The 13,270-nt window shown below is 41.1% G+C and overlaps 3 protein-coding genes across 3 annotated transcripts in view; 2 read left to right on the top strand and 1 right to left on the bottom strand.

The window, feature by feature from the left end:
- LOC119563265 overlaps window positions 1-1,486 on the bottom strand; it is a 35,013-nt gene extending 33,527 nt beyond the window's left edge. Inside the window, exon 1 of the mRNA XM_037876584.1 lies at window positions 1,252-1,486. The gene's annotated coding sequence lies outside the window, so the exon portion shown is untranslated. The remainder of the gene's footprint in view (window positions 1-1,251) is intronic.
- Window positions 1,487-3,653: 2,167 nt separating this feature from the next.
- Window positions 3,654-4,914, top strand: LOC119558300. The gene is made up of 2 exons (XM_037871701.1): window positions 3,654-3,795; window positions 3,877-4,914. Exons 1-2 carry the CDS (start codon window positions 3,787-3,789, stop codon window positions 4,804-4,806), a joined length of 939 nt encoding a protein of 312 aa, XP_037727629.1. The 5' UTR covers window positions 3,654-3,786; the 3' UTR covers window positions 4,807-4,914.
- A 708-nt stretch (window positions 4,915-5,622) lies between these two features.
- On the top strand, window positions 5,623-6,813 carry LOC119560150 (accessory gland protein Acp29AB-like). Its single transcript, XM_037873508.1, has one exon. The coding sequence runs from the start codon at window positions 5,643-5,645 to the stop codon at window positions 6,708-6,710; it is 1,068 nt and encodes a 355-aa protein (XP_037729436.1). The 5' UTR covers window positions 5,623-5,642; the 3' UTR covers window positions 6,711-6,813.
- The last annotated feature ends 6,457 nt before the right edge of the window (window positions 6,814-13,270 follow it).

Here is a 13,270-nt window from a genome sequence, read left to right as displayed (position 1 = left end):
GTACATATGCGTTGTGGGTGGCAAATTGCGAGCAAATTAAGTGTTTCAATTCCGTTGAGATTTCCATTTCACGAAGAGTTGCCCCAACCATTCTGTGAAACCCAGGATACGCAGGCTGCGAATCCTTTCTGCGGGCTGGTTTATAGTGCGTAACGCCATCAAAAATAGTTAACAGCATTGAAATGCTTTTAGCTAAAATGCTTTGCGAGTCCTGGCTATGCGTAAAAAGTTTTGTTTTCAACTCGCAGGACGAGGAAATGGGCCCTGGGTGTCCTGCATGTCTGCCGTAATGTGCGGCAAATAAAATTATTTTAGATTCCATACCCCATTCAGGTGATAATATTAAGCATCTTGGCTGTGCTTAAATTCCGGCAGCCCCCTCATTTTTACCACAAAAGTTTTAACTTTTTAGTGCCTTGTTTTTGTTCATTGCTGCCGACAAAAACACAAACTTTTATGAAAAATTGCAACGAGCGCAATAAATATTTGTTTGCTTATATAGAAAATATTTGTATTAATATGCATACACTTTTTTTGCCATAAATTTCGTCAGCATAATATTCATAAAGCTCCTCTCGAAGACTTTTTTTAATCAGCCGCCGGCTTTTGAAGAGAAAGTCATATGAGAATTTAAGCACCTTTTATGCCAGCTGAAAACTTCTACCCAAAAGTTTAATACAACTTTTAGATGCAAATGGCTGAACTCATTTATAAATTACTTTATTAGGATGAACACTTTCTTCGAAGTTTCTAAAGTATATTTTATTATTTAAATCGCTTTCATTATATTTTCACCTTATGCAAATATTAACCTATATTTTTCATTCATATATGAAAACAACTTGCATACTTTTATTAAGTGTCTACAAAAGGAGAAACATTTTAATAAAAATAGACCTCTTGTGGTTCTTGTTTATTATTGCTGGCACAAAATTTGTCGAAATAGGTTCAATGCTTGCTTTCTTTTGGCAAACGTACATGCAAGTATTTTAATAAGAAATATTTGTTTAACATTATTCTTTGGAAATAGCAAAGTCAAAAGGTGAATGAATAATACTTTTCAAATGTCAAACAACCCACTTATATTTTTGTTCATTTTTATTCCTTGCAAATATCAATTGAATTTATTTATTAGTAATTTTACAAAATCTTTTTGGCTCATCGAAATATGGTGAAATATGAGACCTTATCTTTCTTAACTTTAAACTCTTAAAAGCTCTGTTTTAAAGGTACCCCCTTGTATTTGCTCACCCTGGGAAACGGCTTAGTGTCTTTAAAAATCTTGTTTCAGGCTGCGGCTGGAAGCCCTGCTCGGCTTTGTTCACTGGTAATTGCTTTTCCTTTCAGCCATTGTGTTGCCGGGATAAACGCATCCTCTTTCGCTGAGCGATTCCTTGTCGGTCGGCGAATTGGCAAATACGCGGATGGGCGCAAGGTAACCACAAAAATTCAGGAAAACCGCAGGACATACGGGCAAACACAAAGGTGTTTGTCGAAGGACCTCTTCTTTATATTCTTTTTTTTAAACAGTAGCTGCGAGTCGCGTTGCTGGCCAACTTCAAATCCAAACTGACCGCAAAACATTTGCACTTTGGACTTTATGCCAAGAGGGCGGCTAAAAGCAGAGTCCAAGTCGTCGGCAGCGACGTTAAATAATAACAATAAAAACCCAACCAAAGGCAGTAAAAGCCAAAAACGAATGCAAGTGGGGGAAAAGGGAAACTCCAAATCGAAATCCCAGTAAAAATCGCAGTGTTGCAAAAGAAATTATGGACGCGTTGTTGCTGCCGTTGTGCTAATTTGTGTTTGCGGCTTTCGCACATCAAACAGCAACAATCCAGTTGTTGTGGTTGTGGGTCAGCACGAAAAATGAAGTTGACCCGCTTTTCCGATTCCAGGGCGGCGTGGAAAGTGTGGAAAATGTGGGGCAAAGGCAGCAGCGCCACTTCCGAGCAAATTTACATAGGCTCGGCCAAGAAATTATGCATGCCTCTGTTGATATTGAAATGCCGAGCAGGTTGAACTTTGAGCCACACCACCCACCCACCTAGTAAAAGGAAAAGCCTGGGAAAGCCAGAGGCGCGACTGCTTTCACTTTTTGGCCAGAATCGCCATTTTCAGGCGATAAACACGTAAGGCAGGGTAAATAAACAAGGCGTGGCCGCGTAGACGTCGGCGTTTTTAGCCAAGTTAACAGCGACGTCGATGTCGGCAGAGGCGGCATGCAAATTGGACTAAGTACAGGTGTGTATGTGTGTGCAACGTCTCAGGAAGTCGTTAGAGAGGGAAAGGACATGCCAAAGACCAAAGCGGCAACCTTTGTGGGTCAAAAGCAAGAAATAGAAAAAAGAATTAGAAGGAAGTGTGCCACCACAAAGTCAAACGCAAAGCAAAAAGCAGTGTCCCGCTTTTGACCACGAATAAATCAGTGAGCCAACAATGTACGGCGAGAACTTGGCACAAATCCATTAACATTAACACTCTCATTTTCGAAAAAGTCGCATGCAAACTTGGCCAACATGCCAAGTCGAGCCCAAGACAAACGATTTGCTAGCTAAACAAAATGAACTTTTAATAAATTCATTACCCTGGCACTTTATGGCTACAGTTCTACCCCCCAACACCCTCCCAATACCCAACCATCCTAGCCAGAATCGATGCACAATGCTTCACTGTAGTGCACTGGCTGACATTACGTATACGCCCCGTACATTTATGAACAATCAACTTTATGGCCCACAAGAAAGAGGAAAGGCTGTCTGTGTGTGTGTATGCACTAGTTTATATGTTTATATATGTTTTAGCCTCCCCGTGGCCCCCAAGCTGTGCTCTGTTTTATTGGCATTTGCACTTGTGTCTGACTTTTCCAAGATATTTTCAATTGAAAGTTATGTGTCGCAGGGAATTGTCTGCCCGAGTGGGTGGTATCTTATTGATGGGATGTGTGCAATACAACAATTTGATGGCTGGCGACTGACGGATGTTGTCGCTTCTTCTCCACGATATAAAAATGGTAAAAAAAAGAGACATGCCATGAGTATTGAATTGTAAATGCGCTGGTGAAGAATGCAGGGATCAATCATTTAATTGGAAGACAATAGCATGGCTTTATGGATTTAATGCTTACAAAATTGTGTGTTGCCCAATTCCTTATTAACTTATATAATTTTCCGCAATCTCTGACCAAGGTCAGAGGGCATTTAAAAATGTGTTAGCCCGGGCAAAACAAACGACACGACAAACTAAAATGTAGCGATTAAATCTTGAAACGAAATAAATTATTGTGCACATCGCAACGAGCTGACCCAAATACACAAAGCGAAAAAGAGGGGTGGGTTCGAAATGGGAACGGGGGAAAATCAAGGGAAAAGCAGAGGGACCAACGACAAAATGCTGGCTGCCATTGCCAGCTGATTATCGCTAATTGTGCCCAAGGAAATAGAAATTAAACGAGTCGGGATTGAGGACGGCCTTTATTTCCTGACCAGCGTATGTATGTACTGTACATGCGAATTTCGCCCGGCAGCGTTTAATTTAATTTGGTAGAGTCTTTAAATATTCACTGCAATTTATTTGATCGATAACTGAGCAGGACAAGGTTGACGACTTGCCATCAAATTGCCCAGAAAACAAATTGAGATTAATTGAGGCAAAAAATCAGGCTAACGCTGTTTTCAATGTCACTGGTTAGACCCTCTAGAATTCGGCATTTTTCGGAGTAGCAGGCTGTCGACTGTTAAGGAACGTACAGTTCCTTTGTCCCTACATTAAGAACCCACAAAAACTATGTCTCAGGTAGGCTATGAATCTACCATCATTTCCCTTTCGTAAGCAAAACAGTCAATCAGAGCCATTTTACTTTCGTCTACCCAACAGAAACATTCGCAGCCTGACAAGGTAAACAAAATTTCGGTATTACGTAAAATGATAGGCCTTCAAAAAAAGCGACCAGCCGCCGGAGATTACGTAGTGCCCAATAATTCGGTTCTCAATCTGCAGCACAAGCCCGGTCTCTACGAACCCACACCAAACGCCATGGAGAAGGCAACCAAGTGTCGCTATTGCGAGAATATGGCCAAGAACTTCCTGTACTTGGAGAGTCTGATACGGAACAACAAGGATAATGACAAGGGTGCCAAGTGCAGCCTGTGCAACTCGTCGCTCAAGTACTTGGAGTATGTAAATCGCAATATTCGTCAGGTTTTCGGAAACTTCGATGCAATTGTCCAGGCGGATCGCGCCTTGGCAGCCAAGCCGGCCACGATGCCCAAATACTCGGTGGCTCCGCCTCCGGAAAAGGGGGATTCCCGCGCCAAGGGTGGTGCCATTGTCTCGCTTCAGAGGTCGGCCAAAAGCCTCAAGACCAAGACCTCTCCCTCAAAGCTTAAGTCGAAGGAGAAGGGCATCAAGAGCCAGAAGTCATCGAAGTCTCTCAAGTCGCACAAGTCCGGCAAGTCACTCAAGTCCGCCAAGTCCACGAAATCGTCGAAATCCCACAAGTCCACCCTCAAGCTGGCCAAGAAGGGTCTGGCCAAGCCGAAGAGCGCCAGTCCCAAGAGCCAAATCAGCCACGGCAAGATGATATTGAAGCGCAAGTTCCGAAACAAGGTGGCCAGCAAGTTGGCCGGCAATAAGGTGATTCGCAGTGTCAGTCAGTACCGCAGCTTGGCCTCCAACCGCTCCAAGCTCTCGAAGGGATCGAGCCACAAGAAGCTCACCAAGCAAAGATCCAACGCTCCGCCGACCAGCATCAACTGGCAACTGCTCAAGAAGAACCTTCCCAAACGACCCACTCTGGTGAAGTAGAGGCCATGATGACCGCACCCTTTGCACCCATCTCCAAATTATCTCGTTTGTCAAAATTCTAAAAGTGATCTTTCGCATACATAAACTGAGACGTTTTTACAAGCTAAATGAAGTTTAAATTGATTTATTTACTGTATAGGATCTATATCGATATTGGAAATGGTTGCTTTTTTAAAAGGTTCTATTAGAAGAATTCTACATATTTAGGTTTTACATTTCCATAGCTTTTTTCAAGACTATCAAAGTTTAGTCGCTATTATGATTTTCGCCATATAAATTCAGCAGACCTCTATGAATATTTCACAGTTGTACGTATATTTGTAAATATGAGTCACTTAAGTCATTCATTTCACCTTATCTACAAAATTCATAAACTCGGAAATATATAAAAGTATGAAATCTCGGGTCTAGAAATAAACAACAAAAAAATGCATACATTCCCAAAATCCTAAATAGTATAGATAGACATTTTAATTTAACATTCCAAAACTTTTTATTTCTTTACTTAATAAAATGGGATATGCAAGATCAAATTTCTTTCGTACTGGGCCCCAACTACTTATCCGGAGTTTTATTATCGCTTTTAACAGTTGTGCCCCCTAAAGCCCCTTATTCAAATAAATAGTAGCTTAATTCGCAGAAATATTTTCGGCTCATGAGCATAAATCGGAATGGGCTTTTCCGTTTTTTTCAACTGATAACACGCTTCTCATACACAGAATATATATATAGGTCCACTTATCAGCATTGTTTATGGGTTCTTTGATTCTTTAACAAAATAGCTCGGATTTAGTATTCCAGAAGCACTTGCTTGGAGTGGTTTAAAATAATTTAAAATGTTTAAGCTGGCTTTCTATCGCTTGTGCGCCTTTATCGTCGTTACTTTTTTTGGATCATTGGCAGATTCTCAACACTATAATTTAAACTCTGAAAATCAGTGTAGCCGATCCATCCATACTGCACTTCGTCCGATGGACACTTATATTAAAGAAACAAACTTCCAGCTAAGCAGGATCGAAGGTGAGCAGAAGGTCACGCAGGACAATCTCCAGGCGCTAAAGGACGGACAGCAATCGCATATGACCGAAGTTCAAACAATGATGGACGCTCTACTTTTGGCTGTTCAGATTGAGCTGGAAAACCAATCCTGCCAGAAGACTATCCCTCAAGACGACTTCAGGGCGGGATTTCAGGCATTTCAGGACAAATTAGAAAGCCGACTCCAGGAACAGACACGCATTCAACACGAGCTAAATAGTAATCTTTTGGCGACGCAAACCCAACTGATAGGTCAGCAGAAGGCCCTCCAGAACTCTTTAAATGTTATCATGAAAAATAATTTAGAAATAGCGGCCATGAAAAGCATCACGAAGGAAGAACTCGAGGCGAGTTTGAAAACGTTCCAGAAAAAAATTGAGGGTCAACTTAATTCGGTTCTGGCCAGTTCAAAGGAGCTTCTGGACAAAATCAAAGGGCAGTCCATTGAGGCAACCAATCACAAGACTCTTCCCACAGCCACAGTACCAAAAATCCCAGCCAATTTCCAGCAGATCGGCAAGAGATACTTCTATATCGAAAATACGGATCCCAAAACTTGGCATAATGCTGTACAAATATGTCGCAGAAAAGGCGGCTATTTAGCCTCAATCGAAAACGAAGATGAGCTAAGATCCATATCGAAAAAAGTCAAACCAAATATACACTACTGGCTTGGAATATACTATCAGAGCCAACAAGGCCTTTATGTGTCTATAGCTTCTCAAAAGCAAGCTAGATTTTTAAAATGGAATTATGAACACAAAGGGAACAATTTCTATTGCGTTTGTCTATTTAACGGAGCTATGACTAACTGTGACTGTTCATGGCTCTCATTGTTTATTTGTCAGTTAGACAATGAGGTATAAATAAAAATATAAAATAATTGACCTAAAAATGTGTTTTGTAATTTTCGTTCTTCCATACGTACACAAAAAAACTAAGTGTTTGGATCAACTCCTTATATTTGCACTTTTCTTCCTTAACCAAGTTAAAAATAAATATACCTTCGATAAGAGGTAAAAAACATATATGTTTCATTTTTATCAAATTTGTTCAGTTTTAGTTATCTACTTTATTTGACGTCACTGGCCATGTTCTTGTTATATAAAGCCAAAGCCCTAAAACGAAGAAGTCCGATTTAAATTTTTTTGGCCTGTCGTGGGTGTTGACAAATGAAATAAAATAAAATATTCAGAGAGTAACGGGCATAAAAAACAAAATGTAAATTTTTTTAAACATATATTGTTTAGTTGTTGTTTGTCGGCGACCTTTTTGAAATAATCAAACAGTTGGCTTGGTTGACTCACGGTCTGGGTGCTTTACTTTTTGCATTGCTGTTGTTCTATAAAAAAAATGTAATAAATAAAGTAATTCATTAAGATTGTTTCAGTTAAATAACTTGGTTAAAAATTACATATTTTGGCTATTCCTTTAAATTTTAGTTGCTTGAGCAGAAGTATAAATTTTTTACTGTTGGTTCCAAGAGTCGGATGAGTCATTTGAAAGATTAGAGTGGGATGTCTCGGTTTTGGTATAATATATATATATATGTTCAACGCCAGCTTGAAAACCAGCAGAAATCCATCCAGAGCTCTTTAAATGAGATTATCAGGCAAAAACATTTTGAAAACGCGGTGTTAAAGAGCATACCGAAGGAAGACCTCGAATCGAATTTGAAGATGATCTGGAGCAAAATTATTTATACGGTTGTATCCAATGTTAAGGATCTTTAGAACAACATCAAGCACCACGTATCCACTGAAGAACCCCCATCCACAACAACAGAAGAAAACATCTTCCATATCGATTCGAGTTTAAAGACGATTCAGAGCGAAATCATTAAGGCATCCACTGAAGAACCTCCATCCACAACAACTGAAGAAAACATTTTCCTGATCACGAAGGAAGGCCTCGATTCGAGTTTGAACACGAATCAGAGAGAAATAACTGATCCACTGAAATCCATTGAAGAACCCTCATCCTCAACAACACAAGAAACACATCTTACATGATTTCCAGCGTATCGGCAAGAATTACTTCCATATTGAAAAGAAGCTTATGAAGAATTGGTTCCGTGCTGCAGAAATATGTAGACATATAGGTGGTTACTTAGCATCCATCGAAGACGAATCCGAGTTTGAAGCCATTAAAGCTGCTGTCGTCGACAGAAATCACTACTGGCTTGGATTTAACTCTCTGAACAAGGACTCTACGTTTGTGACTTATGCTAGTGGAGAGACAGCTAAGATTTTAAAATGGTATTATAAAGACAGCTACAGATGTGACAAGTCCGTAGCGCTTTTTAACGGCCATATGTTTGACATGGATTGTAATTTTTTATTTGTCAAAAAGAGATTTCGGTATAAAAAAGACAAATTTAAAAAATATTTAGTAACCATTTTTATCAAATTTTCAAATTAAGAAATGAATAGTTTTGCATTAAAAAAATGTAATTAAAATAATTATCTCTTCACTTTACGAGTAAAAACCAATAAAATTCCAAATATTGATATAAAAATAAAATATATATATATATATATATTATATGTGTGGAGTATAACCCATGAATGAAATACATGTTCAAAAATTTCATACTGCTTTCATCATTTACTTTTGATTTGGACGCATTTACAGTTCGCTGCTTCCATTGGTAAGCGAGTTGTCCCTTTTATAATTTATAATTTGAATAATTTAAAATTATGCACCAGGTGGTGGAGCCGCAACCGCTAGGAAGCCCTTTGTTTGGCGTGCCTTTTTTCGGTCGTCTGGCTCAAAATGGTGACTCTTTGTTGGCGCTGGCGCTCTTTTAATTGTTGCAAATATTATTTTTATTTTGAGTGTTGACAAGCACGCAATTAGCGACCCTAAACTGCTCAGACCCTCAAACAAAAAAAAATACTGGGTGACCTCGTTTGTTTAAAGATTTTCTGCGTGCAGGGTCGGTGGAAAACGGTCAAACGGTCGACCTAGCTTCAATTTTCATTTTACGACCGGGCGACAGCGTCCAAATATTTTCACAATTTAAATGCAAGTGGATTGCGGCGATGGATGGGCTGGACAGGGGGATGTAGGGGAAGGTGGGTGCTGTTTGGGGTTCAGGATGGTGGGCATTGGCTAAGCAGATTGCCAACCTAACTGACTTTGGGGCCGCGGCCGGCAGTTTGACAATTTTTCGCCATGCCCGCTCAAATATGCCGCATACGCAGCTGGGTCCCCCGAAGCACGACCCTTCATTTGTTTATGGGCCCCTGTCCCCCTTTAACACCCATTGTGGTGCACAGAAAAAATTGGACGAAATGCATGATCTTGTACAAAGATTGAATGGTTTCAAATAAATTCTGGAAACCCTCTTCAGTGCATATTTATTTCCTATAGGAAAAGGTCGAATTGTATGTGAGATCACTTTTCCATTTCATTCTTTCCGGAAATCTGAAAATTGGATGTTAAATAATTAGTTTTACATATAATACCACGTCCTTTATAAAAATATATTATATTATAATTTCGATCATATACAATTTACTTACTTATTGTAAACCAATACCAAAATGTATATACTTTAAGAAGAATATATCTGAGCTCAGCGCTATATCCTACATATCTTTTTCCAGTGCACCCCAACTGGGCATCCGTCCTGTGTTTGTGTGGGTGCACGCCTCGTTGACCGTTCGGATAAAACTTATTAGACACAAGTGTATTTAGCGCATGTGTGTGGGTGCTCCCCTGTGGGCTCCCGGCTGTTTGTCTGTGTGTGTGCGTGAGTAACTAACTGCGGGCAGTTCAGTTGAGTTCCATGGGCGGACCAAGATACCCAGATACCCAGATACCCACGCATCTGCATATATCAATCGGAGGATGCCCGCAGCCAGCCTTCCCGGGCACCCAATGCAGCCATGTTGTGCATTTGAACAGAAATAATATTTTGCTGTTTTGCTACAGGGGGGTTTTCAGGGGCTTTTCAGGGGGTTTTCAGGGGGTTTCCATGGGATAGTGGCGGGATCGGTGGACCGGCAACTGTGTGACGTTGCCGCACAATTCCTTTGTAATTAGATAACGTAACAAAGCAACAACACGGCGACCACTGCACTTCCGCTCCCCCAGGCGTTTACGGCCCGCCTGGCAATGCACTTTTGCCACGCCCCTCCCGCTCAAACGCCCCTCCTGCACATTTCCCGTGCATTTTCGTTTTACGTAAAATGTTGAGAGCCTTTTCTGATTATTTGGCAAAATCGCAACATTTACCGCTGCCACACAGCTCCGCTCCCCTGGCCGTTGGCAGTATAATTAGCCGCAGTTATAACCGTACCCCCTTCCGCACACTTTTACACCCGTCAAGCTGCGACTGCAAAAATCCGGCCTCCGATGTTCAATTTCCACAGGGTGCACACTCGACTGCCTTCCAAGCGATGCGTACGCAATTGCAGGAAAGGGATGGGTCGGGACAGGATCCGATAATGGAGTTCCCGGGGTTTGCCGATATTCACCATCGACCAAAGGCCTGCCTCAGTTTTTCGGTAAGGACCTCTTCCCCAGCCATTCCAATAAGGGCTTAATCTCATCGAGGAGAATTCACTTCGCATTTGGTGTCCTTTCGTATGAAGTGTCCTTCAGAACCTCATAATTGGCTTCCTGCTGAGATGCTGCGCAGTGAAATTCTCCGTATTCCGAGCTCAGGTATTCTTAAGGCCTTAATGGAGACAAAGGCTTTGAGGGGGACTGTCATCAATGGATCAATGTGCAATTATTGTTGATGTCATGAAAATGTTGTTTTAACCACTCCTTTCAACAACATTTTCCTGCCTCATAGATTTGTTTGAGGCCAAATCAAAGCCACTAGGCTCTTAAAATTCTTTATATGCTGTTCCATACTTTTGGACACCTACAATTACATTTAAGAGTTATTTCAAAACTCTAGATTTTTAGGGAAATTGGTTTTTACAGCAGATCGTTTTATTTATACAGAGTTTTAACATTTATAAGTATCATCAACATGATTTCGTTGTATAATGGCAGCTCCTACTGCTTTGATCGCCGCGATAACGATGTCAACTCAGTCTTGGCAGAGGACACGTCTTTTCTGAAATTTATGACCCTCCACTAGCTAACGCTTCAGGTTAAAAACCCTTAGCCGAACCCATTCCCCACCGGCGATAATTAGGTACCACATTGGATGGCACTAAAATGCGCCAGCCGACAAATGACCTACAATAAGATTTAGTGTGCTCTCAAGCAGCTAAACTTAATATTTCACGTGCACTTAACCTACGGGTTTAAATGTCGTAATTTTCTCATTGGCAACCTCCTCGTGCCCGAGGAGAAGCTACTCGAATGTTTTACTGTCTCAAAGTTTGTCTCAATTACGTGCGTGCCAGACTGAGTCAGCTCATCCCGATCCCAAGCCCAATACCAATCCCAAGCCATATACCATATATCCCATTGGCCGAACCAAACTGAACCGAATATTTCTGCTGAGACTACGGCGCATTTCTCAGCAGGGTCGCAGGAGAAGGACCCGCAAACCTCGTCCCGTTTGTCATTGGCAACTTTTTAATTAAAAGTTTCATCCGAGTAATGGGATATTTGCACTGCGAAATGCCACGGCGGCCAGCGACGATACTTGATACTTGTGCAATATTTGTGGGCGTCCCCCGTCCCTCGTCCATCGTCCTTCCTGTCCCCTTCCAACAAGTATCTAATTGCCAAAAGGATTTGCAAAACTTCAGCCTTACATAACGTTGCGCTGACCTCCATCGCTATCTTTATCTTTATCCGGCCGTTTGTTGCTGTTGCGCTGCAAACTTTTGGCCAGCAATTGCCAAACTATGCCCAACACGGCACTACGTGAGTCGAGCTAATGAGCTGCAAGAGTCACGAGCACAATTAGCCGGGCAGCGATTTTAATTAGGACCCACCTAACGATCCAAGACGGACCGAAGATCGATTAATTAATATTCCCAAGGCCATAACATCTGAATATCTGGGTCAAATATTCAAAGGAAATGAATTTAAAAGAAGCAGATCTATAGTTCCACAAATCTGTGTTCTTATCAGATTTAATTACGCGCAGTAAGCGGGCATTGGAAATAGCTCTGCTCGTCCTCTACCGCCAATCGAACAGTGTATATTATGCCTCGATGAGCACAATGTGTATTGAATAGTAGACCCAATGGAAAAAAAATCCCACCTTATATTGCTTGTTACTATAAAAACATTTGGCGCCCAACGTGGGACTTAATTAACTGTTAGGAAGTGATTTACTTTAAGATAGATTGCGATGAACTCTCAAGCGGCAGACTTACCTCCTGTGGACTTATTTAAATTCAAGGAAATCAGGAAGTGACCAACTGAGACGTGACCAAAATTAAAGTGGAAGAATTCCCAGAACTCTCTGTATAATTTGTCGTAGATCTACCTACATCAAAGTCAGATTTTTCAGGGAATCCCACTTGGACTTGCTATCAAATAAAACTCCCCCTTGGAATTCCCACCCAACCACAATCGATTACCACTGGCCAGTGTTTAGACTTCGATGTTCATCGTTCGTTGTTCACTTTTCACTGTTCACTGCTCAGTGTCCACGTCTAATCGCCGCCGGATGTCCGCACAGAAATTTGCTTTCATTGTTTTTCTGTTCCAGCAGCCGGACTCTCGTTATATTTGCCTGTTTTTCGGACGGAGGATTCGGATTCTGTCGCCTATTCTGCTCTATTTTAGCTTTTTTTCTTTTTTTTTTTTTGTTTGAGCCAACTTTGTTGTCGTCAGCATTCGCTTTCAATTTCCTCATCCACTCGAACTAACATCCTTCCGCCGCCTTGTCGTGGTTGCTCATTCATGGGCCGTTTTTCGCAGGGCCCGCTGGAGAGAGGCACAGTAGCAGCTAGTCCTTCTGGTCAGTCGTCAATCGGCAGTCGTCAGCAGTGAATCCGAATAACACTGGACCGCCCGTCCGTTTGTCAATCAATTGTGAATTGTTTATTGAATGTTGTCGTTAGACTGCACACAATGCCGCTAACAGCCGGGCAGGAGTTGTCGGTTTGGCTTCGTTTGCCGATCCATTCTGGCTATCTGGCGATTTTTTGGGCTTTCGTAATGGGTTTTAAGGGTATATGGGGTTCCATAGATGTGTGTGACAGAAAGAGGTATAATTTTGACCAGAATCACAAAAGTATTGAGTGCTAAAGCAACGTCGTCATTCGGACTGATACTTTTCGACACCTTAATAAATGATTTGAAAAAGTTATTCCTTAAATCGGACAAATCGTTAAAGTATATATATTTTTTAATTACCTAAATCAAAGATACTTTTAATATTTAAGAGATAACTGGCTGATAAAGAGCTCTAGTAAAGTCAATAACTTTTTAGTTGGTATCCCTTAGTCTGATCCTTTAATAATAGTTTTCTTTCTAGTTTTTTCCGCCCAATTTT

Source organism: Drosophila subpulchrella, chromosome 3R (assembly GCF_014743375.2).
Source record: "Drosophila subpulchrella strain 33 F10 #4 breed RU33 chromosome 3R, RU_Dsub_v1.1 Primary Assembly, whole genome shotgun sequence".
Taxonomy (NCBI): Eukaryota; Metazoa; Arthropoda; class Insecta; order Diptera; family Drosophilidae; genus Drosophila; species Drosophila subpulchrella.
Note: the sequence above shows the minus strand (reverse complement) of the source record. Positions and strands in the feature narration are given on the sequence as shown.